This window comes from Canis lupus, chromosome 21 (genome assembly GCF_003254725.2).
Source record: "Canis lupus dingo isolate Sandy chromosome 21, ASM325472v2, whole genome shotgun sequence".
Classification (NCBI taxonomy): Eukaryota; Metazoa; Chordata; class Mammalia; order Carnivora; family Canidae; genus Canis; species Canis lupus.
In genome coordinates this window covers 23,213,224-23,238,958 of record NC_064263.1, presented here as the reverse complement: position 1 = coordinate 23,238,958, position 25,735 = coordinate 23,213,224, and the positions used below count along the sequence as shown (strand labels likewise).

Genomic DNA, 25,735 nt, shown 5'->3' with positions numbered 1-25,735 from the left:
TTGACAAGAATGTGTGGAGAAACTGGAACCCTCATAAATTGCTGGTGGGAATGTGAGATGCCCCCCAAGAACCAGGCCTAAGCCCATTGAGGACGTGACTTGTGGAATAGGGTGGGTGTATGCAGAAAGGACAGGGAACGGGGAGCTAGACTGGGGCCTCTGAGGATGTGCTACAAGGGTGCCTGGAGAAATGGCATGAACATCACTCAATCCGGGCAGGCTTGGGGAGCTCCCAGCCAAGCATGGTGTAGGGGCCCGGGGCCACCAGCACCCGCCTGGCTTGGGCTGGGGGCAGCTATAGTGGCAACCTGTGTGTCTTCTTCTCAGGATGGCCTGAGCCTCCTGGGACTGTGACTAGCTTCAGTCACAGGGGGAGGGTCCTGGTCAATGATTAATATTAAGAGTTCCTGCCAACCCTGGCAATGAGAGGAGGAGATTCCAACAAGACTTAATTTATCAGAATAAAGAAATGCACATTTCTCATGCCCTGAGTGCCATGATGTGATTCACACATAGAATTGCAAATTGTGGTATATGTGAGGTAAAGAGGGGATGGCTGTAGAGAAAGAGTGCAGATTCCCTATATATTTAGCAGGTAGAGTGGACATGTCTTAGTGATAGATTGGAAGTGGAAATTGGTGCCCCCCAAAAAGAAAAGCCAAAGATTTCCATGTTTTTGACTGAGAACTGGGTAACCCAGAGTCTGTTCCCCATCCCTTTCCTCTGGATGACCTGTTCTGGCCAGGACAAAGACTACGCGAGGTGCCGCCCAGTGCAACCTGGCCCCTGTCGCCTACTGTGGTTTCGTATGCACCGTGTTCTGGTCCCCACCATGTCCTGGTCCCCATTGTGGCGGTGCTGACGCGGGGCAGGTGTTAAGGGATGGGATCACTTGGTGGCAGAAGTAAAATCTCGGCTCGTCCTGGGATCAGCCACTAGGCACTCCGAGGAGGCCCCGGCTCATGCTCCTAGAGGGTCTCCAAGGCCCAGGATGGGGTCTACGCCTGTGGGTCCCAGGTTTCCTTCTCCCACCTGCGCCCCAGCACGTCCTGCCTGATGGCCTGAGGGCCCCACGGCTCGGTGCAGGGGACATGTAGGGGACGGCCATGGGCTCAGGCCATGGGCTTAGCTATTCCAGCCAGTTTCGGGGGCCCTTGGGTGTCTACAGACCGGAGTCCCGGATCTGGGCTCAGACGCAGGCAGACCTAGGTTTGGTCCTGGGCTGGAACTGGAGCCACCCCTTGCAGAGAGCTCCCCAACCTGCCCCACCCCTCCTGACCTCCTCAGCGGGTGCCCCAGGCCCTATCGAGGGAACAGTGTGGGTGTCGGCAGAGTGGCGGTGTGGCAGGCAGTGGGGCCCTTCTTCTGGATTCTCCAGAAGGAGAAGGAAAAGGGATGCCTGGGTGGCTCAGCGGGTTTAGTGCCAGCCTTCAGAAGGAGGAGGAAAGATGGAGGGGCTGGGTGCTGGTTGCCGCTGGGGAGGACCAGGCCGGGAATGAAGTTTGCTTCTGAGCAGGGCCAGAGTCCAGTTCGTTTCCTGCCTTTCCCGGCCCCGGCCCTGGACTGGAGGCCTGGGCCCTCCCCTGCCTCACGGGGCCCCTTCCCTGCAGTGGAGAGCAGGCCGTGCGGCTGGCGGGGCTGGCGGGGCCCTGGCTGGCGGCTCAGCCCTGGGCTGGAGGCTTGTCACCTCACCGTCTCTAGTCCTCGGGAGGCCTTTACAAGTGGGGACGTTGAGGTGGTTGGCGCCGGGCTGGGGCCCAGGTCGGGCTGCTCCCCAGCCGAAGCTGCCCAACCCAGCAGCCACGGCCAGTCCTCATCTGCCCTCTCTCAGCCTTTGACCCTGGCACCACAGGCCTGGCCACAAAGTCCCTGGTGTCTTCTTACGGCTTTGCGTCAGCCTCCTCAGCTTCCTTTGTGCGTTTCTCATCGTACCTTTTAAAGGCCTCCGGAGCATCAAACTGGGCCCACTTCTCTTTTCATTGTGACGCTGTCACTGGGAGAGCGTAACCTCCCCCATGTGGAGCTGAGCCCCAAGCAGCGCCTCCTTCAGGGGAGGAGCCCTGCTGGCCAGTGGCCTCTTGGACCTCGGCCGCGGTGTTCTGCGTCTCAGAGATGGCACCGTCATTGGCCTGGCCCCTGGGGTGTGTGGGGCAGAGGGAAAACTGAAAAAGGAAGCTTTCCACACACAATACTCCCTAACCTCAGTGTGGCCTTTCTCATCGGCAGGGCCCTGACTCTCAGAACTTGTATGGCTGCAAGCTCTGTGTTGTGTGCCAGGAAGAAGCCTCGCAGTGTATGTGTGTGTGTGTGTGTGTGTGTGTGTGTGTGAGAGAGAGAGAGAGAGAGAGAGAGAGAGAGAGAGAGAGAGAGAGAGAATAAAGGCTTCTGGGAGCAGAAAGCCCTGGTGCCATCAGGAGTGGGCTGAGGAGGCAGGCTTGGCGCCAGTTGCTCAAAAAACTATTTGGAAGTCATCAGTACTTCCTGTCATGGTTTCTCTGTAACAACCCAGCTGAGCTATTTTAAAATGAGCCCTATATAAAAAAAGAGACCTTTAAAAGGGGTTAGTGTCCATAATGGGTCTTACAGGCCCTAAAGGGGTAGGAGTGCTCCTTGGGAACCAGCTTTAGTTGGAAGCCCCAAGTGGAGTTCCCCCAACACCCTAGGCCCCTGAGGGCTCTGAGATTATGGTGGCCCACAGCATGGTGTCTTCCCAGGACTCATCTCTGACCAAGGTGGAGCTCTGGCCCTGCTGGCAGTCCTCCAGTGTTCTTCCCCAACCCACCTCCCTCCCTCAGGTCCCCATATCAGAGAACTTGTCACCTTTGCCTGGTCCCAGTTTTTTGCCACAGCAACCTGCCACACCCCTCGGCCAAGCTCTCATGCAAATCTGGTTCCTTTCACTCAAGGACTTCCAGAAAGGGCTTACCTCGGCTCTTGTACCCACCACCCATGAGACCCCTTCATAGCCCCTGCCTGGCTGTCTGTACTCCACAGCCACTTTGTCTGAGAAGACTTCCTGGCTGCCCCCATCAAGTATTCGCTCTTCACTGTCCTCTCGGTTGTCTTAGGGCCTCATCCCACCCACCTTTGATTCTCATGAGATGGAGACTTCTTTACTGCTCTAACTCAATGCCCAACACTTACCAAGACAAAGTGGGTGGTAAGGAAAAGCCTATTGCATGTGTAAATGAATGAGGGACCTTGGGGATTGATTTAGAGGCCTTGGTGGGCTGTTTCGGATATTGAATGGGCATTAGCAGCGTCTCAGTGTCCTGGGACTCTTCTGATCAGAAGCCTGGTTTTCTCAAGAAGCATAACCTCTGGATGAGCTTTAGGACTGAGCCCTTGGCTAACAACTGTCACCCAGAATTACCCTGGAGCAACTGGATTCCTGTTCCTCTTACCTCTTTGGGTTTCAATTCTGACTAATCCAGGGCCCAGCCTGCTGTGATTTGGTTCTTGTTCCTAGGCTTTCATGGGACCTGACCTGTGAAATGATAGAAAATATAAGTATTTCTCTCTGTCCCTGGTTCCGGGCACAGAGTTCCTTAAACTCTCGGAATTTCCTAGGTGATAGGATTGTCTTGTTTCAGTGAGGCAACTGTTGGTAGTCTCTGGGATAGCTTCAGAATGGGTGCTGGACACCAGAAAGACCAAGCCATGATTAGAAGCTTGGAACTTTCAGCCCTACCCCTATCTTCTGGGAAGGGGAGAGGGGCTGGACATTGAGTTAATAATGGATCATGCCTACACGATAAAGCCTCCATAAACCCCCCCAAAGTACAGGGTTTGAAAAGCTGCTGGGTCACTCAAGGTACTGAGAGGGTGGCATGCCTGGTGATGGTGTGGAAGTTTCCTGCCCCTTCCCCCATACTTTACCCCACACATCTCTTCCATCTGGATGTTCATCAGTATCCTTTATCCTTTTATGATAAACCAGGAAACCTAAGTGTTACCCTGAGTTCTATGAGACATTCTAGCAAATTACTGAACCCAGATACGGGATTGTGGAAATCCCAAATTATAGGCCACAGTCAGAAGTATAAATAACAACCTGGGACTAGCAATTAGCATCTGAAATGTGGGCTTGGGGGCAGTGTTGTGGGACTGAGCCCTAAAAACCTATGGGCCCAGTGCTATCTCTGGGTAGATAGTGTCAGAAGTGAGTCAAATTGCAGGACACCCAGGTGGTGTCAGATAATTGTTTTATGTGGAGTGTCAGACGTGAAGTGCTGTGGAGTGTGAGAGTGAAGGAGAAACACAGGTTGGTCCTGCCTCACAGTGTTGTGATGGGGTCCCATCCTCAATCTCCTAGCATCTCCCACCCCCTCCCATCTTATGCTGTCTACTCGTAGGAGCCAGGGATTTCGACTTGTCTGGCCCAGACGGAAGAATGCAGGGTCCTGCTTGCCCAATTTTAAGCGTGCCTGGTGTACACAAGTGCATATGCGCACGCACATGCGTGCGTGCACACACACACGTACACACACACACTCAGTAGAGCCAGAGAGAAACACCGCTGAGCCAGAGGGACCAGTTTTATTAGATTCCAGCAAGACTATACAGTACGTGTTTCATGCAGATTAAATATGTGTCTTTTCCGCCCCTGGGAGGGAGCACTGCCACTTGCCAGCTCCTTACTTGGCATGTCAAGGGGTGAGTGTCAGGGGGAACTCTCAATATATTCCGCATGGGGGACAGTTGGGATCATGACAGGGGGTGGAGGTGAGACAGTGGGCAGCTGAGGGCCCTTGGGACCTTGAGTCTTCAGAGGTTCGGGAACCACAGGACCTTGGTCCTTTGCTGGTGGTGACACCAGAAGGTCTTGATCTTTCAGAGGCACTGGAGTTATAGGAACTTGATTCTTCACAGGCTCAGGGACCACGGAATCTTGATTCTTTGGAGGCTCTGGGACTACAGGTCCTTGATCCTTGGCTAGTACTGGGACCACAGGACCTTGATTCTTTACATGCGCCACAGCCACCGACTCGTGATCCTTCAGAATCTCTGGGACCGCTCCACCTTGATCCTTGACTGGCTCCGGAATCACTAAATCTTGATTCTTTACAGGCTCAGAGAGCACAAGACCTTCATTTTTTACAGCTGCGGTGACTGCAGCATTTTGATCCTTCAGATGCTCTGAAACCATAGGACCTTGATCCTTGACAGGTGCTGAGATCATGGGACCTTGATCCTTGACAGGCGCTGAGACCATGGGACCTTGATCCTTGACAGGTGCTGAGACCATGGGACCTTGATCTTTTGAAGGCTCTGGTACCATGGGACCTTTATCCTTAACTGCTGCTGGAACCATAGGACTTTGGTTTCTTGGAGGCACTGGGACCAAGGAAGCTTGGTCCTTTACTGGGCCTGAGGCCACAGAACCTTCATTTTTTAAAGGCTCTGGGGCCCCGTGATCTTGATCCTTAACTGGTGTGGGGACCATGGGACCTAGATCCTTTGGAGGCCCCGAGACCACAGGAGCTTGACCCTTCAGAGGCTCTGGAGCCATGGGGCCTTGATCTTTTGGACGCTCTTGGATCACAGGACCTTGATCTTTCAGAGGCCCTGGGCCCACGGGACTTTGATCCTTGTCTGGCTCTGTGGCTATAGGACCACGATTCTTACTTGATTCACTGGTGGGCTCAATCTGGCTCCTGCAGAGGAGAGAGAGGTAGTCACTGTGAGGGCCAGAGGGCGGGCCAAGGATTGGGCAGAGCACAGATTGCCTGAGAAGTCTTGGCCTAGTGGAGCCTGGGCAGGGTAGCTCTTGCCGGAGAGCCAAGAGGAGAATCTACTTTGCATGTTCTTAGTACAGAACGTGGGGTGGGGTGAGGGGCAGGTTCTGGAATCAGTCATTCGATGTGCTTGCCAATTGATTATAACCTGCGCGTGGCACAGCGGGTGGCACCCAGGTGACGAGGGCAGTATTGTAGCAGGACTCAGAGTCCTCCTGTGGCCGTCCCAGCAGCCCGTCCACCCCATACTCCACCGAATCTGCTCTCCTTCCTCCGTGATAACTGGGCCCTCCTGCAAGCCCATCTTAGCTATCCACTCAGACGGCCCTACAGGCCGGGGCACTTGCCTCCTTCTCAGGGCCTCCTGAGGCTCCTACCCCTCCCCACATCCCTTGTAAGGGCCGGCTGTGGAGAGGGACGAGAGAAGGCAGGGGAATGTCCCTCTGACCCCTGTCCCTGCAAAGGGAAAAGTATTTTAACATTAACACTGTTTAGAATAGCCTACACAAGGTGATAATAAAAAGCAGACTGGCTTTTCATTGGTTTTATTACTGCATTTAAATTCTCTGTCTACAACGCACCACACTGTTGCCTGCGCCGCTGCCATTGGCCTCACCTTTGGCAGGTGATGGCTGGGACTCCGCCATTCAGGCAGCGAAGAGGCCCTGCTCCCCTCGCTCTGTCCCCACTTCTAGCTCCCTCTACTGTCCCTGGGCTGTTGCCTTCACTTACTCCAAGGCTCTGGGGCTCATTTCCCTGTGGCCGAGCCCAAGCCTGTCACTAGGATTCACTGCAGATGCTTGCCTCAGCCCTTGGCCGCTCTGCTTGGTGGAGAGCAGGGGACATCATTGACACCAAGGGTAAACCTTGCCACGCTCAGGGCCCCCAGTCTAGTTTAGAATGCACACTCCTTCCTTGCAGGCCAGGCTGAAATTTGCTACTCAAGAGCAGCCACTCAGCCAGTGTCACAGACCCTTACGCAGCTCTAGCACATTCCACTTTCCAAATCACTTCTTTTACTGGTTCATTTCAGCACCCCAGCAACCCCATGAAGCATGCGAGAGGATTTGATTACCCTTACTAGTCAGATAAAAAAACTGAGGTCCTGAGAGAGCAAGTGATATGGAAAGGGAGGGACCTGAACAGATTCTAGAGTTTGGGTCTTTCCACTCCCGGAGCTTGCGCTCTGTCCCGTGTCATGCCTGGCACACAGTAGCTGCTCAGTACAGGGGAGCTATTATTACACTTTTACACTTTGTGGCCAGTTGAGTCTCTAAGCTGAAAACCACTTCAGCATTTTAACAGTTCCTATTAGCTTTTAGGACTGTGTCTTACCTGCTTATCAAAGCTGGTCAGTAAGACCCCTACTTGCTAAGACTTTCATAGTTCATTATGGCTTCCTCTGTCTTGGCCTCAAGTTTGTCATCTACCTCATTGGATGATATTTACTCAGAAATTTATGTAAGAGGGCAGTGGTTTAGCACCTGCCTTCGGTCCGGGGTGTGATCCTGGAGACCTGGGATCGAGTCCCACGTCGGGCTCCCTGCATGGAGCCTGCTTCTCCCTCTGCCTATGTCTCTGCCTCTCTCTCTGTGTGTCTCTCATTAATAAATAAATAAATAAAATATTTTTTTAAAGAAATTTATGTAAGAGATCATGTACGTAAGCACCTGGTACTATGACATTCCTATACAATATTACAATTATTTTTCTATTGACTTAGAAGTAAAGTTACACATATTTGGACTATTTTTATTCTGACATGTCATCTCGATCCAGAAGCTTTTTACTGTGTTTGGCATCTTGAGCGATCTCGGGAGCCTACATCTCTCAGCAGAGTACACAGTGGCATGGGCAGGCTTTGCCAATCCCTCTGGGTGTCTCTGAGCCTCACAGTGGACACACAGGGACCAAGGTGGCTCCCTGGCTCACATGACACAGAGCACAGTTGCTCTGGCCAGATGCACACAGCTGGCTGCCATCAGTGGGACCTTATTGTTTGCAGAGAGAGCCAGGCAACGCCGTGAGACGTATGCAGAATCCAAGGATGGCATCGTCATACACCTAATACTGGGAGGCGGGCCAGAGAGGAAACACAAAACACCCAATTCAGAATAGAATCAGGTAGAAAATTGATTAGATGAATCCCATCAGGTAGTGAACCTGGGGGTGACAGAGCTGAGATAGGAGGCACAAAAGGTGGCAGAGCTTAACTTGATCTTGGGGCCTTGCCCTGCAAAACCTACCTCACTGGCAGGACACGGACTCAGCGTCCTGGCTGGCATGGGGATGGGACAGGGTGCTGGCCCCATAGTGTGGGCAAAATGCATTTCCCTGGGTATTTGAGCGTTGGCTCCCAGCCATTCCTCACGTTCTGCCAAATGAGCCTCTCGGCCCCCTGTGAGTTAACCCTAAATTTGCTCAAATACAGGATCCTAGATTACTTTGGCTAGTGAACCTGTTTCGTTAGTCAGTGTCCTTACTCATGGGGAGGTTTAGAATGAAGATTAGAAAGGATAAATAAAATCAAAGCTACCATATGGCCCTTTTTTGGTATTAAGAAAAAATATATGTAGATTTATTTTGAAAATATTTGTGATGTTAAAAAAGTATCTGATCAGGGCAGCCCTGGTGGCTCAGTGGATTAGCACTGCCTTTAGCCCAGGGCCTGATCCCAGAGACCTGGGATCTAGTCCCACGTCAGGCTTCCTGCATGGAGCCTGCTTCTCCCTCTGCCTGTGTCTCTGCCTCTCTCTCTTTCTCTCATGAATAAATAAATAAAATATTTTTTAAAAAAAGTATCTGATTGATTCCAGTATAAAATATGTAATGGAATAATTAATTTAGATTTGTGGTTTTAAGTTGAAAGATACAGGACAATTTTATAAATTTTGAAAACAACAATGGAACTTTTATGATAACCCAATAGTTCTATTTTGAAGCTTAGTTTATTTTAAATTATTTGCAATTTAATTTAAATTATTTAGTGGAGCTGAATTAATTAGGTTACGCAATCCCCCTCAAAAGAGATTGTTGAATTTTACTAGGTTTTTAAAGTGTTACTTTTATAAATTAAGCATTAATTTTTAAAACCAAAGTGGCCTTGGGGAACCTGGCTGGCTCAGTCAGTGGAGTGTGCAACTCTTGATCTTGGGCTTGTGAGTTCGACACCCCACATTGGGTGTAGAGATTACCCAAAAATAAAAATCTTAAAAAATAATAATAATTAAAAATAAAACCAAAGCGGCCTCAGCTGATTTTCCTACGAACAGAACCACCCTCAAGGGTGACATAAAACTCACACTGACACTGATTGGTCATCACTTGGTTCCACAGTGTCCTGCAAGTCTCCCCATCTGTAAAAACGCCCCACCATTCCCAGTTAAGACTGGCGGAAGCCACACACACTGTGCCTTGTGAGGTGAAGCTGAGCCCTCCGGGTGGAAGCCAGTTGTTGAGTCGAGATGGGCTGCATTCAGCCCTGCTCAGCCCATGTGCCAGCTGTCCTAGGGCATGGCCTAACCCCCACAACCCAATCTGGAGCCCTGAGCCAGCTGCAGACCTTCTCAGGACAGCACATGCCACGGGCCCCCTCTTCCCCACAGCCTGCATACCCTCTCATCAACTAGAACAGCCTGTTGGGTTTATCTTGGCCTCTGTGCTGCTCATTACCTGCAAGATCTTGGGTAATTACTCAACTACTATAGACCTCAGTTTCCCCACCTGTAAAATGGGGAGAACGATACAAACATCAGGAACCACTATGACAGAGGATCAGTTGATCCCGTTGGGCAGGGCTATGAAATCACAACTCTTGACATTTGTAGAGTGCTTTGGTGCATCACATGGTTAAGTCCATTCCCATCAAGTGCAGTAACAACAGCTTCCTAGATGCTCACGTACTCCTTACTGTAGCTCACCCAACTCTCACAGCAGCCGTGGATGAAGGCAGGGAGTAGGGGGCCCAGCCCTGCACACTCACCCCCCTTGCACTGCCCTCTGGCCAGTCCATGCTGTTTTACACACTCCCAGTGCTTTGTTGGTTTGTCTCTGCCTCCTGGACTGCCCCCTGTCACCATTTTGCCTATCTGTCCTGGCAGCTAGGCTCAGACCCTCCTCGCAAGGTCCTGGTGGCATCTCCCCAATGGAGACTTCCCTCATGTACCACCTTACAGTCTCTCCCAGGTTCACACATTCCCCCCCTCCCATCAACGTCAGTCCTCCCTGCAGTTGACTGTGAGCTCATCCCCCACCAGCCACAGCCCCAGTGCCCAGCATAACACCGGCAACAAAGAAAATCAAATGCAAGGATTTACAAATTAGTGCTGAGACCTGCTTCATCATCTCTCCCACGGCCTGAGCCAGAACCCCAGAGTCATCTTTGATGTCTCCCTTTTTCTTAAAACCATCACCCAATCTACCAGGAGCCATCTGTTCCAGCTCTTAACATTTACCTCTCAATAATCCTCCTTTCCCTCCTTCCCTCCCTCCCCCACCCCGCCGTGCAAGCTGTGCCGTCATCTCCGTGGACTGCTGTCACAGCTCCCTAGCTGGTAGCTTCTCTTGCTCCTCCAGTCCATTCTTCATGCAGAATGGCCTTTCCAAAAAGCAACCCCCTTCCCTGCTTACAATGCTTCATGGCTCTCCTTGCACTCAGAATAAAGAGTGAAACCTGTTACACGGCCCCACCTCGCTGACCAACCTGCTCCCACTGTCTTCCTGGCTCTGTGTGCCCTGCTCCTTTCCATTCTGGCTTTGCATGTGCTGCTGTCTCCTCCCAGAACATTCTCTTGCTCCCCCTTGCCCTGGTTAATGTGTACTCATCTTCCATCTCTCAGCTCACTGGAGCACTTTGCCAGGAAAGCCTTCCCTGACCCCACCGATGTGACCAGGTCACCTGCTATAGGCTCGCGTAGTCCCCAGTACTCCCCTACCCCTTAACACAGCTCATAACTTGCATTCTTCTGGATTAATGTTTTCCCTGCTGGATTGAAGCATTCAGAGGGCAGGACCATGCTGACTTTGCATATCACTGTATTGTTGGTACCTAAAACCACAGGGAAGGCCCCAACTGAATACTTGTCGAATGAATGAATAAATGAGAGCCTTTCTGTGCCAGGCTCCGTCTTCTTTGCAAAATTTAATGTTCCAAGGTTACATGAGACATTCTAAGTCTTGGGAACTTAATTTTCTGCCCTTTCTCCTGTTACCATGGAGACAGGCAATGCCTCCTGGATACACACACACACTGGCCTTTATCAGAGTCTGGAAACAGGATTATCGAGCCCTGCTGGAGATTATCTGGAAAAAGGGCTTCTTTCCCTCCTGCTGGTTCCGCCCTTGCACATAATTCTAATTCCATCATCCACCCATGTGGCTCTTTTCTCTTTTTCCCCTCACTAGACTGTCTCCTGATGCACCATCAAAGCAGTCCAGAGCTAGGACAGTGCTCCTATAGGAGGACCCTGTTCAGAAATCAGGGACCTGTGGACCCTGTCCATGAATCCTCTGCCTCCACAGCTTGGGAAAACCCTGGGGAAGAAAGAAACTCCTGTTTCCTGAGCAGTAACCAGTGCCAGGTGCTTTCACATAGATCATGTCTTCTAATGTAAAGAGCAGCCTGATGGAGGAGAAAGTGTCGTAGCTGGGCTGGAGCCAGAACTGGGTTTGAATGCTGATCCAACACATTCCTAGCCCAAGGGATGTCATGGGCCTGCCAGTCTCTATACCTCAGCACCCATAAATCTATAAAATGGGGATTACAATGTTCATCCTTTTAGGAGGATTAGTATATGTGAATACTCATGACGTGATCTCTGGAATATGGGTGATGTTTAGTAGATGTTAACTCCAAAGAGGGACTGAGTTAGTCTAGTTGTGTTACCCTGCAGATGGGGAACTGGCTCAGAGTGGGCAAGTGCCTCTCCTCAAGCCACACAGCCAATGCATAGCAGATCCAAGACTAAAACACAAGCCTCTCAACATCTTAGTGGATGGGTAGAGGGGATGGAGCCAACTCACTTGAAGTAAAGTGGGGAGGAGGGGCTGAGGCACGGCCCAGGCCGACTGCACCTCAGGGGCTCTGGCGAAGGCTGGGGAGACAGTGGACAAGGCAATCTGATGGCTTTGCTCTCCTCTGTCTGCCCCCATGGGTCTCATGCAGGAGCCCACATTTCCCAGACATAAACAAAGCTTCCAAGACGGTATACGAAATGCAGCTACCAGAGGGGAGGTGCCTAGGAAACCTTCTCTAAAGAATCTGCAGGAGACAAGGCATTCTCAAGACAAGAACTCCCACTCCTGCCTCTCTCCCCCACAGATTCCACGGTGGCCTCTGTTTTAGCAATTACTATGGTGTTTGGTAATGACCTGCCTCTTCTGCTGGTGCGCTCCATGCGCTGCTTTGTTCATCTTTTATCGCCAGTATCTGGGGTCTGGCTTATAGTGGCACCCACAGATTTGTGTGAGGAACAAACCGCTGGTGTGTAGCTTTTCCTCCTCATTCTGTTTTATTTTGTTCTCTTTTATCCATTCATTGGACAAAGTTGGCTAGGCCCTGTGTGGGGGCACAGGAGTGAATGACAGTGGGGCCCTTAAGGAGCCCCCTGTGAGCAGCACGGGACAGACCTGTACGCACACATCACACCCACTGTAGAGCTACCAGTGTGTTGGCACCCTCATCAGCCCTAGCCCAAAGCCTTCATCAGTATGTCTCTTCAACCAGAGAGGCCCAAGGTCCCTTCTGGGACAGAGATGTCACTTTGCTAGAGAAGTCCTCTCTCTCCGCCCTATGAAAGCACAACACCTACGGAGCCAGATGAAAGGCGTCCAGAGCTGGAAGGACAGACCAGATCATCAGGTCCCCTGAACTTCTGCTCCTATGTCCCTGCCATGCAGCCCCATCACCTGGTGATGCAGCCCACTATTTGGTTTGGTGGCCTAGTGTTTAGACCCGGAGCAGAAACCTGCTTCTGTGCTCTGCCCCGGGCCCGGTCCTGTACTCTGGTGCCACCCTTTCGGAGGATGCCACACTGCCTATCCCCGGACAGCCTCACGGATATCTGAAGGGAGAAGCAGTTGTGTCCTTCTTCCTGGGTTTTCTGGGCAGCACACTCCTTACAACAGTTCAGATATTTGCTTTCCAGAGTCCTCCCCATTTGCACTGCTCTCCTTATGACATGTCTAGGTGGGCTCCCTCTCCCTTGGGAAGTGTGACCCCTAAAATCGGAAGGGACGTTGCAGGTGTGGTCTCTAAGCAAGACACACGGCCTGGGCCCTGGAGTCTGTAACTCCATCCACTTAGCTCTTGGCTGCTTTGTTTCTCTCAGCCACATCAGGGCTGCTGCCCGCACCATGCCTGCCACCACCCCCCCAAGCTGCCTGCAACCCCCTCTCCTCTCCAGCGGGTAGGGATTCAGATACAGAGCCACTTCCGCAGTGAAACCCTCCACCACCAAGGGGTCAGTCCTCCTTCTCCGTGTTCCCACGGAGCCCTCCCCACTCGCCGCAGCCCCAGCAGATATGTTGCCCCACTGTTCTTAGCTGCCCCTCCAGATTGGGGTGAGACCATGGTGATCGTCACCTCTTTCCTTCCCTCTCCTCCCCTTCTCCCCTCCCCGTCTTCCTTCTCACCTTCCTTCCATCAACATTTAATAAATGCCCACTATGCACCAAGCCACCCAATAGAGTGGAGAAGTAGAGCTCAGGCAAGGGGCAGGCACCTGGTAGGAGTGAGACATTGTAAAGGTAACTCACGCAAGATCAAATTCTAACAGCCACGTTTCCCTGACACAAATCATGTCCTATTTTTAACCACGTTCACACCTTTCTGTCTTTCCAAACGGTAACTTTTCTTTATGGTTTTCGAGCAGGGCTTGCCATACAAGGTGGCACATTGTATTCTCACAGCAGCCCTGTGGGCCAGGCAGGTGGGAGGTGTGTGTGTGGGTGGCCCCGGCATCCCTCATTTTCCAGCTGTGGGTGGAAACAAGGTTCAGAAAGGGGAAGGGGTTGCCTAAGGTCACAGAGTGAGTCTGTGGCGACGTTGAGACTTTTACCCAGGAGGACAGACTTGAATCAAGCTCTTTCCTCTCTACAACAATATCCCTGAGGGATGGGACACCAACTAGAGAGATTCCACACTCCTCCACAGAGGTCTGAACAGGCCTGGTGCAGGAGGCTGGAGCCACTGACCTCTGCAGGTCCCCAGGCCTAAGCTCCCAACTGCACCTCCTGAGAGAGTTGCTTCTCTGGGGGCTAGGCCCCCAGGCCCCCTTCACCTCAAGCCCCTCCAGCATCCACTAACAAGGACTCCCCCAGGCTTACCACCTGGTATTCAGCAGACCCTGTAAAGAAGATAGTCCCAGGGGATACCTGGGTGCCTCAGCGGTTGACCTTCTGCCTTTGGTTCAGGTCATGATCCTGGAGTCTCAGGATCCAGTCCCATATTAGGCTCCTGCAGGGAGCCTATTTCTTCTCCCTCTGCCTGTGTCTCTGCCTCTCTTTCTGTGTCTCTCATGAATAAATAAATAAAATCTTAAGAAAAAAAAAAAGGAGGAGATAGTCCCAGAAAGCAGCAGCACCTTGGCCTAAGAGTACCCATCTACATCCATACCTGTAGGCCCTACCTGTACGGCTGTCAATCCGCCTACCAGCTTAGAGCCCCACAGAGTCCACCCAGATGTGGCACATCAGCACAGAGGGAACAGCTAGGACCACAGGTAGGAATAATGCTGCCACCACAAGGCTTAATTAGGGATGGGGATGGGGGCTTACCATGCAGAGAGTGGGTAGGGGTAGTGACTGTGCTGATCAAACAGCATCTGTGACCTTCCTTCATCTGACTCATTTTCTATGGATGATGAGAGCACCCAGAGTCCTTGAAGGATTTGGAGCAGGGACAGGACAGGACAAAGAAGCCGATGACACACATCTTCACAACTGAAATCCTAGAGATAGTCCCAAGAGCTGGACAAAGAGTGGGTTTTAGTAACCCAAACTTGGCTTCCAATCCTGGCCCACCACTTACAAGTTGTGTGACTCTGTCATTTAATCACTAAGTCTTGATTTCTTTATCTGTAAAGACTTCCAAACTCTCTAGCCTTTATGTGAGGGTTCAGTGAGGGCAAGGGTGTGAAGGCCAAATAAATGTTCTTTTCCTTCCTGGAGGCTGTGCCAACTCTGCATCTTACCAGCGTGGAACCGCGACCCCGCAGATTCCTAGCTCAGAGTTCTCGCCATCACTCTAGGTTCCCTGCAGGCAGATGCGATGTTGTGAAGCCCAGGGAGATGGTCGCATGGGGCATGCTAGATGACTAGGTTTTCTGCCCTGTGTTGTTGCGCTGTTAAACCATCTTTTCTAAATATAACCTAAGAAAAACTAAACAGATTCCCAGTTGTATAATAAGAATTTCAAAACGCATCCTCAGTTGGTTTAACGCCAAGAAGGCAAAGTCAAAGGCAGAGCTGCCTGTCTCAATGGGCTGCCAAGAATCTGATAATCCTGCTAATGACCCTTTTCAAAATGTAAAGTGCTGAACTAAGGCAACCAGGCAGTAGAGGCTCAGTTCTTCTAGCTCTGTGCTCCCAGGAACTTGCAAATCAATTTTTGTCCTTTCTTCCCACTCCATCTAATGCAAAGGATGAGATCTTGAGCAATTAATCAAAATTGGTTTCATGTGTCCAGAGGGGCTCAATTAAAATGAATGTGTAATTGCAGAAATGGAATCTGAACCGGGTGATTACAGGGTGTGCACGGAGAGGGCAGGCCGGGAAAGGGCTGGGGGTAGGAGGGTAGCAAGGACCAACCCCTAGGTGGGCTCTATCTCAGGCTGTTGTGTGACAGGGTTAGTGGATTTACCACATGTAAATCCACATGCCACCATGCTGTTGGGACCCGGAGTCAGCAAAACCATCCAGGAAAGGATATTCCACTTTGTAGTTGACAGTGGGCTTTTGCCCTCACTGGGCCCTCATAACAGACAGTCCTGCGGATCAGCTAGCTGTTAGAACTCTTCCTACCTGTTAAAGTCTGGAATCAAAAGCTTCAAATAATACTATGTCCCTTGCTGACCTAACTCCTACTTTTTGGGTTTGGGAACCAAACGGATTTGGACAGTGATAGATACTTGTATTACTGCTATCTCTTTGGGGCTCAAAGAGATTAAGAGACTCAGCCAAGGTCACACAGCTAGTAAATAGTAGAGCTTGGATTTAAAACCAGGCCTGTTGGCTCAAATTCCCAGGCCTCCTTTCTAAGAGACCTCCCCAGGGGGATGCCTCTCTGCCATCATGAAGTTAGGAGATCTACACTGGGCAGGGGGTGGGATTAACCAACCTTTTAAGATTACCTTGTAACCAAGAGTCTTTGCTTTTTTTGAAGTCAGGCCTGGTTAGAAAAAGTGGCTGCATAAAGAACAGAGGCAGGCTGGCCATTGTAAAACCAGCCATTGACTGCTCTGTGATCTGTGCCGTGACCTCTCTTGAAACCATCCCTTTAGTGTGAGCAGAGGCAGTTATTAGGTAGAACAAAGCCGTGTGGAGGCGCCGTGATGAATATGGAGGCAGATGGTGCATCTCATCATTCACTCACTCACTCATTATTCATTCAACAAACAATTTAGAAGACATTCTCTGAGGTAGGCATCGGGCCAGCAGCTAGGGCTACAAAGGTGAGCAGAAGGAGCTGGTCCTGGCCCTGGGGGAGCACAGTCTAGTTGGAGGGAGGGTGGGGAACACACACACACACATACACACACACGAGCAGGTGGAAGTTTATGTGGTGAGTTCTGTGATGAAGACACACACAGGGAGCATCTTACCCAGCCTGGGAGGTGCGGGAAAGGCTTCCTGGAGCGGTCTCCTGAGCGGAGTCTCGAAGGATGAGTTAGCCAGGTGGAGAAGCAGGAGGAGGGCAATCGGAGCAGGCGGGGCGGCGTGGGGGAAGGCATGGAGGTGAGAAGCAGCATGGTGCACTGAGGGGACAGTAAACTTCTGCGGGCCGCAAGGAGCCCATGGGTGGTTGAAGGCAGAGTGTGACATGGTCAGATTTGCATGTTCTAAAGATCCCTCTGGCAGCTTAAACCAGCAGCAGCGGCAGGAATTTATTTACCCCAGCATCTGAAGCTCCCTTGGCCCCGGATAAGATGTCTGAGTTGAGATTGTCATAGACCATGTCAAGTCAACAAGCAATTGAGGACCATTTGTATGAGGACAAAGGACAAAGAGTTAAGCTCGGTTCTGCTGTTTGAAGGAAGCAGCACAGAATGGTGGTCTCTGATCCAATGCCTCAGGAAATGGACGTCAGTTTTCTCTCGGTATCTCCAGTACCAAATAGATTTCTTATGAATGAAAAATTTGTTAGATCATTCTGTGTCCAGTAACCATGTGTTCTAGTTACCTGACCAGTTAATTTAGTAGCCAAAGGAGAAAACCTGTATATCTGGCTGAGACAGTTGGTCGGCTCAGGCAGGATGTTTGAGTCAGTTGTGTGTAGAGACCTGATGGAATTCTTAACTCTCCCCATTTGCATCGGGGTCCCAAGATTTAAAGAAGATCTTAGGTAAGCCTACTGGAGGGCTTGCAGTGTCCTGACTAGACCAAGGCCCTGTGGGGTGTGGGTGCAGCTTTAGTTAAGAATCCAACTTGTCTGAAGGCTGATGATTCTGATGTCTGAAGGCTGGGACTTCAGGCCAGCCCCAGCCTCCCTCAGGTGAGGGAGGGAAGCAGTGCAGGCCTAGGAGCAGAAGACTCAGGCTCCACGCAGATGCCCCTCCTCTCTGAGCTTCCCCTCCTTGTCCACACTAGGAGGGGTTACTAGAATGGCACAGAGAGAAATGCTTTGTGGGCAGTCAATAAATAAATGTAAATTGTTAAGATGTAATTGATAGGTCCATGGACACAAGGTGATTCAGTAGCTAGAATTCTTTGAAAGCCTTCTTCTCCAGTGGAGTGTTTGCCTCAGTCAGCCTCCGGGATTATCTGAGATTACCTAAAGCTAACTCTCCGTCAGAGACAGTGAACTCGGACCTGTTGAGGACTGTAAAAAGAAGGAAGAGGGCCTGAAATGATCTTCATCTAGTGTCCGTCGTGGGTTCCCTATAGACATCATGTCTTTCTACCCGCAGTCCTCACCTCTGAGGTGGGGGTCAGTGTCCCCATTTTCAGAGGAGAACACCAGGGCTGACAGTACTTAGGGAAGGACACAGGGTTACACAGCTGGCAATGATGCCATCCGAGAACCTTGTTAATGCCTAAATGCACTGCCCATGTGAACCTGTTCACATAATAAGGTGTGTAATGATGCTGGTTCTACTATTATAGGTATTCTGGGATGGTCTAGGTGTTCTGAGGATCTGGGCATCAAATGGCAGTGGGATGGAGGAGGTTTGGGCTATGTGCCTGCCTCTGTAAAAGTGGAGCCTAAGAAAGGTTCCATCCCTTTGAGACAGTGGTCTCTCCTCTGGGGCCTCAGGTGGAGCTGGGGTAGGGTCCTGCTGTAACCGTGGATAGTCCACAGGCTATAAGCTGAAAGAAACTTGTATCTGTGGTCCTGAAAATGCCAACTGCTTTGAGACATTTTAGCAGGAAAAGGATCTTGAAACCACGTTGACACTTTAAGGGAGTTGCTAACCTTTGTGAAGTGGGCCTTGATGCTCCCCAGATCTAGGAGAAGCAGGTTATAAAGTTTTAAACCCTAGTGCAAAAAACCAAACCAAAACAAACAAAAACTGAGGGAAGGATTTCCTAAGAACACACAAACTGTAAGGAAGAATTACGATATACTTATAACTAACTTAGTAATAATGACCTATTTTAAAACTAGAGGGCTGGTTTTAATTTGGTTAGCTGTTTGGAGAGGTGACACCAGTAATGGGTTATAGATTTGCCTCCCGGGCTTGGGGCAGCTCGGAGAGGCTGAGGCTCTGGGTGAGGCCTTGATCCCGGGGCACACAGATGAAGCCTCTCCAGCTTCCTGCCTCCTCTGCTGCTGGGTCCATGCCCCCTCCCTGATTCTGAGTACATCTCACCTTCTCTCAGCTTATTATCAGTGTCCTCAGATGTGTGTCTTTCTGTGGGTCTTTCCCCCTCTCTGTCTCTATTTCTACCCGTTGTTTTTCTCCTGTCTTTCTACCTCTCTCGATCCCTGGTTTTGACCAAAGCAACTCTTAACTGATCACAAAAGAGCTGAATAATGTACCTTTATGTATGTTTTATTTATTAAATACAATTTTGTGTTCTCTGCCTTGTACAGAAGCAGGTGGGTGGAATGCTTCCTGTTCATCTGGAAAACAAATATATTGTGGGTTTTCAAATATACGACCCTTGATTGATTCCCACCATGGCTTCTCCCCAAAACCCAGAAATTGGGGGCCGGTAATAGAATAAAAGTCCCAGCCCAGAGCTCCTAGCCTAAAGCAAGAGAGGACCCGTGGTTGTTGTCCGCTCTGTGGGTAAGGGCAGGAAGCATGATGGCGGAGAGCATGCAAAGGTGGGGGGGTGCGGTCTGCATGTATGGAATGGAGATCCCCGTTAGTAAACGCCCATTCACGTGCCACTCTCCCTGACGGTCTCTGCACTTTACGGCCCTTGCCTCGACCCTCCCTGAGTGAGCTGCTCCCCCAGCACCTGAGCTCACCTGGTGTTGGGCCCCTCCACACATTTGCTCTTGCAGCTCCTTTTGTCTGGCACGCCTTGGCCACCCCAGACTCTGTTCACCTGGTCACCACCTGCTCATCCACTGAAGTTGTCCCTGATCCATGGAACCAGCTAGAACAGGCTCCTCCTTCATGCCCCACAGTGACCAGAGGTGGGGTCTCAATCATCCTGGTTCCCTGGTGCCCAGCACACATTAGGTATTCAATCAACATATGTTAGTAAGAGGAAGAGGGGTCCCATACCGCAAGTATATAACCTGTTGTCTCCCACTTTAGTAGAAGGATATCCAAGCGGTCAAACCTGGCCCTAGCTCTGAGGCCCCCTCCCACATCTGTAGGGCTGCCCCATGTGCCCTGCACACCCACAAACCACCCATCCTCCAAGGTTCCCTCCCCAGTGAAGCCTTCTGATTCCCCATGCCTGGTAGGAAGAAACCTGTCCCTCCTGTGAGCAACCAGCTACCTGGTCTGCTGTTACCTACTTGAACTTTCCTTCTGGCTATTCCCACTCCCCGGTGTTAGCCACACACAAGACGGTTGCCCCCATAACCCACACAGTGAGCCAGTCCCTAGAGGGTGGAAACTTCACAGTTATCAGAGGAAACCCGCAGGTTGACGGGGAAGGGGGTGGAGAATGAGGGCCCGGCCTCCCAGCGTGGCGACGCAGTGCTGGGTGCAGGCAGTCACTCATCCCCAGCAACATGGGATCAAAACGTTACACTACCTTGTTGGCCAGTGGGTCTCTCGGTCCATCTTCGCCTTTCCCAACACTTAGCTCTGACTGCTTGCAATTAGTATCTGAGAGGCAATCTAAAAGAGTCAAGCTGCATTATGGAGAACCCCAGAAAAACTGTAGGGTACAGCTCATCTCGTGGAGAGTGGCTCAAATGGCAAAGGTTGATTCCTTCACCTACTCAGCTCTCAGCTGGGCCTTACCAAGGAAATAAGATCAAGAAAGTGGTGTTCGTCTTTAGCATTTATTTGTAATTGGAAAAAAAAAACTGTTTGTTTGTTTGTTTGTTTGTTTGTTTCTGAGCAAGCACAGACCACAAGCACGTCACAATCAATTGGCTATACATGAATATTTGTCGTCATTTTCTTACTAACAGCAGGAATGAATTAGCACCAAGAGAGGTGTGCGCTACACATTACATAGACAATCTGTGGTATGCAACAAAATCCAGGCCACAAAATCGTAATTAGACACTTCCTGTCTGCCTTGGAGAGGCAAAGGTAGAACGGACCTGTTGGAAGCACCAGCAGATAACGAAACACTTGGGGGAGCCAACACACAGCCTTAGGGATTATTTTTGCAGGCAAGCGAAGCAGACAATAGGAAAGCTTCAGGCCTCGCTCTCTTGCCAGGGGAGCTCAGGAATCGGTAGGGAGATTACGGAAAGGGACAGACAGGCATTGGAAGCTTGGTCATCTTCAGAAAGGCAAAACCGAAACACTGTTTTGTGAAACCAGAATCAGTTTCGATCAGTATGTTTGGGATACAGAATGAGACTGGCTGAGTTTTATTTGTAAACAGTAGAAATCAAAGAAGTTTCTAGCCATGAAGTGACACATTCAAGAGTCAAAGTGGACTACAAATCAGAGTTTTCTCAGTTGCGGGAGTTAAAAAGACGGGGAGCCTGAAGGGTTGGAAAGACATTAGGTCACATCTGAAGCTGCAAGGGGACCGGGGTTGGAAATTCAGTGCCTGGGGCTGCAAGGAGGGTGGGAAGCTACAATTTGGGCAAACAAACTTGACTCAGACACAGAGATCAAGTCCTAAGTATTCTTCTGGTTGTGCTGCTGTGGGGACGGATTTATGTATGGTACCCAGCACGTCTAGCATGGCGTCTGGCACACAGGCAATCAGTACTCAAAGGTGGAACCACTATTCCTCTGGGCATCGGAAGGTTTGATTTACTTGATCTGCAAAGCATATATGACTGTTCTACGGAGAAATCCAGATTGTGGCTAACATGAACATGCCTGACTAATGCCACACCTTGAGGGAATGAACATACATTGGCAAATTATCTGGGTAAAGTTAAGATCATGTTGACAGAGCTCTCTGGTTAATGTTAAGGTTAGCTAGCAAATAGCTAGGATCAGTACTCAGATCTGCTCTGGTCATTTCCAGACAGGCTTCAAAATTCATGATGCACAAACACTGAAACTCCCTAATATTTTCCAACTGCTGTGAAGCTTCATCTCAGTTCCACACCCTGAGATAGAAAGGAAGATGACAGTGGGCCTGGCTGAGCACCTCATTTCCAGGAGTCTTGTTCTCTTAACAGATGTGGCCCACAAAGCACACACTCAATGAATCTGCAAAAGACTTCTCAATCAGCCCCAAGGTGACCAACAGAATGGTGTAAACAGAGACTTTGCTGCTTGAATGGTCAGAACAGGAGAGGCCTGGTGGAGGCCCTGCGTCCTCCACACCACGAGGACTGAAAGGGATTGCGGCGGTGAGGAGCTCTGGGACCCTGCTCACCACCAATGTCCTTCCACAGCAGAGGCGTGGCACCAGACGACAGCCCAGCCACGTCACGGTGTTGGCAACGGTAAGGACTTAAAGCACAGGAGTAACAAAGCATACCGAGCAATGGACATGTCACAAGGTTTGCAAATGCAATTTTTCTGGTAGGTATTTTGGGTTCCCTTGTGAGCACTAGGGGTCTTTTTACAACTCTCTGACTAATGCCTACAACACAACGCTAGCACAACTAAGGTGCCACTTGCCACCCCAGGGGGCGCTGGCCACACAGACACGCGAAACACGATACAGCGAGAGCTGCTTCATATTCATCAGTGAGGTCAAAAATTCTTGCTAATCACTTAGTAGGGAACTCTCCTAATCTTTAGCTAAGCCACAGACTCCTCCACTAACCTGAAGCCCAGAATCCTCTGTCCTCTCCAAGGAACAGAGCAAACACAGCTCAGGGAGGGAGAGTGAACATCGCCACACTTGTTACTACATCTACTTCCCACCTTGTGTTTCTCAGAAGCAAGGAAGCCACATTCTAAATACACTACCCCTACCCCCTGAACTTTCTCTGCCTCAGTCATTTGTAACCAGTTGCTCTGCAAAATTGGTAGCACTGGATGGGCTGAGGGTAAACAGAGAACAATCTCCTCGTTGTTTTCATCTTCCCATTATATCTAAAATGCACTTCAAACACCTAACCTTCTCACCCTGGCCTGCCTTTAGTCACCAGGGGCATATCTAGGACTTAGAGTTCAATGCAAAGCCCACTGATAGGAAACTAAACGCAGTCCCACATTTCTAACAGAAAAGCCTAGAAAAAAAAATCACTTAAACTTAACAGACACAATTCACTTTATGGACATTAAGGCCAAGGTTTTTTGCTTTCTTGATATTTCCAGAAATGTTGTCAATCACCGAAGCCCCGAAGGCGAGCTTCTCTAGCTCGTGATAACCCTTTGAATTTTGGAAAAGAACGCATTTACCTAAGGTTCAGAATGGATCACTGACACAGACCTGGGGTGGGGGGAGAAGAGGAGGGCACCCTACGGGCATGCCCAGGTGCCACTGGGACTCTTCCGGCCGTGAGGAAGCGCCTCTGCACTAAGGCCCACCTGCCTCCCTCACCAGCCAGCGAGCAGTCCCACCTGCTGTGGGAGGCACAACCAGTGAACAACGCTTCCCGGGGTTCCTGGTGTTCCGGGGGGCCCCCGCGGCATGGACGCCCGAGCCGCACTTAGCCCGGCCAGTCTAGATTTGGAGGACGAGGCATGCGCTCCGTCTATGAAACCAAACCCAAGAGCTCCTGGAACACTCAGGACCAAGGCAGAGGAGAAGCCTCTAAGCAATTTTGTGGCCTTTTTTGTTGGTTGGTTGGTTTAAAAAAAAGGGGGGGGGAGAAGAATAAAAGGAAAGTGCAGTGAAATTTACTCTTTAGCCTCAGCCAGTTTATTGTTCATCTCTTTACTTTGCTCCTTGTCGTCGGGTTGGGTGGCGCTGGGGCCCTCTGCGCTCTTTTTCTTGGAGGCCCGGCCCGACACCACCTGCTTGTCTTTGGCCTTCCTCGGGGGCTTATGGGTCGCTGAGGTCTTTTTTGGTTTGGAACTCTGAACGCTAGGTTTTTCCACCTGCTCGGAGAGACGGACAGACAGACCGCAAGTACGGAAACACAAAAAGAGGGAGGGAATGGGAGAGAGAAGTTAGAGAGAAGACACGATTAGCTAAATGGGAACTGTAACGATGCCACTTGACATTGAGGGAGCGCTGCGTGGAAAGTACGTTCAGGGACACGGCTCATCTGGCCGCTCCCGCCTGGACCGGCTGCTGAGTTATTTTGGCCACACGCTCCCGGCCACGTTGGCTCCCCGGCCTGGGGCTGTCACCACTGTGGCGGATGAGGTTACTCTTTTGCTCTAGCTGCTGCCCCTCCCTGTGGGAAGAGTATATACCGCATCAGTCTGTTCCACTCGGGCAGGCCTGGGATTTGCTTTAGTCAATGAAATGTGAGCAGAAGGGATAGGGGTCACCTCCAGTGGAAACTGTTCTGCTCTCCTCAGCCATGAGAGGCCCAGACCGCAGAGGCGGTGAGGCGTGGGGCTGTGGCCACCCATGACGGACAGGTATTAATAAGAAATACACCTGTGTGGATAGAAGATGCTAAGATTTGAAGGGGGAAGCCGTCACCACCATATAAGCTGGTCTTTCCTCCTTTTCTGTCTCCCGGAAGGTGAGCTCGTGTGGAGAAATGGGCCAGGCCGACTCATCTCAGCGAGGCCTTCCGCACTGCCCGCCACTCCCAGGAGATGGCCTGGCCCTCTCTTTCCCGAGAACTCTGGGGCCACTGGGTATGGTCCCCTCCACATACCCTCTATCTCTGGGTTCACTTTCTCCAAACTTCCCTCCTTCCTCCCCTTCGGTCTTCATTTGTGTGAAGACTATGTCCTGGGCCCCATCTTATTTGTGGAGGATGGACAGAGATGACGTTGGCCCTCACAGGCTAGGCACTCACTCAGTGAGATCCAGGGCTTTTCGGTCACCTCTGACCTGTATGTAACATGACCAGTCATCCTGGTTTGCCCCGGGGACCAAGGGCTTCCATGGAACAGAGCTACAAGTGGAAGAGTCCAGGCAAATTGGGTTGGTGACCTATTTTACCTGTGAATCAGTCCTGGGACAAATAGCAAACTACTCCAGTGCAAGACTTTCCAACAAGAGCAGAGGAAAGGATCTCACACTTCCCCTGCTCTTATAGATAAAAAGTAGCTATTTGCACAATTCCATGTGGCTGGGCTTCACAGAAGCAGCTGTGGCATTTATGATTCCTGCTTCCAGCTGAGTCTCCAACTGGATTCTCCCCCTCAGGAGTGTGGACTGGGATGTGAATAAGGCAAAGTAGTGTTATTATGTGGAAATCCCTGAATCCCTTGGAAGTTACTTAGAAATGTAAATCACTTACAAACTGTTTATTATCGTAACAAATTACCCGGAAGGCATCTTGCAGCTGATGTGACAGGTGTGCTGCTACAGACTGGGAACCGATGGTGCACAGTATTTATGGAGGAAAAGGAGAAAAGGGAGCAAGGATGCATCCATGGATTGGAGCTGAGAATGTGGCAGGGGCAGGGTGGGAAGGAAGCCAGCGAGATGCCTCCAGGGCCAGCCCTATAGGGGCAAAAGCAATTACTTTAAGAAGAGGAACTGAGAGCTCAGGCGAGGTTCTCTGCCACTTGTTGGGGCGGGGCGGGGGGTGGGGGGTGTTCTCAAAACCAGAAGCTAGTTCTCTGAACACCTGCCAGTCTTGGAGCTGTTTTATTTTAGGCACTGTTCCTTTTTAACATTCCCTGTGAATTTAGCAAAGGTTCCTGCTAAGAAGCCCCTTGGTCATCTTGCACTTCCAAGAAGAGGAGGGATTTTCTGGGGAGCCATGGGGGGCTGGCCAGGCAGGCCGGACGGACCCCTGAGTGGCCCTCACACTTTGCTGCAGTTAACCCCTTGGTTCTAGGTTGGGCTGAAAGGTTCTTCACAAGATCTGTCTCACCTTTGGGGGTTCCTTGAAAGGTTCGCTGTAGAGGCTGCGTATTCTTCTGCGATCGATGACCTTATTGTCGGCTGGTGTCGGCTTATTGGCTTCCCCTTTGAACTGGGCACTGTAGCTGGTCTCATGAGCCATCTTATCATCTGGGGGCTTGTACTGGGGCCTGGCTTTTATCGGTTTCACAGGCTTGATGTCCGTCCATGCTCTGAATTCATTCCTGTGAATCAAAGAAAGCATAAGTGACGTGAAACATTACGTGCAAGGATGCAGTGCTCCTGGTCCAGGGCTGCAAACAGAGCAAGCTCTCAGTTAGTGCTTGTGGTGC

At 50.7% G+C, this 25,735-nt stretch overlaps 1 protein-coding gene across 18 annotated transcripts in view; it reads right to left on the bottom strand.

The window, feature by feature from the left end:
• Positions 1-4,520: 4,520 nt before the first annotated feature.
• MAP6 (microtubule associated protein 6) overlaps positions 4,521-25,735 on the bottom strand; it is a 68,382-nt gene continuing 47,167 nt past the window's right edge. For 16 of the 18 annotated variants that reach the window (XM_025419624.3, XM_025419637.1, XM_035703875.2 and 13 more), the window contains 3 exons: positions 25,414-25,627; positions 23,307-23,503; positions 4,521-5,657 (listed from right to left, as the gene is read on the bottom strand). In XM_025419624.3, the coding sequence (XP_025275409.3) occupies positions 4,664-5,657; positions 23,307-23,503; positions 25,414-25,627 (1,405 nt within the window). In that variant the 3' untranslated portion in view covers positions 4,521-4,663. Of the gene's footprint in view, positions 5,658-20,351; positions 23,504-24,823; positions 25,038-25,413; positions 25,628-25,735 lie in introns of those variants that run through there. The other 2 variants (XM_025419632.3, XM_049098721.1) reach the window with 2 other exon arrangements.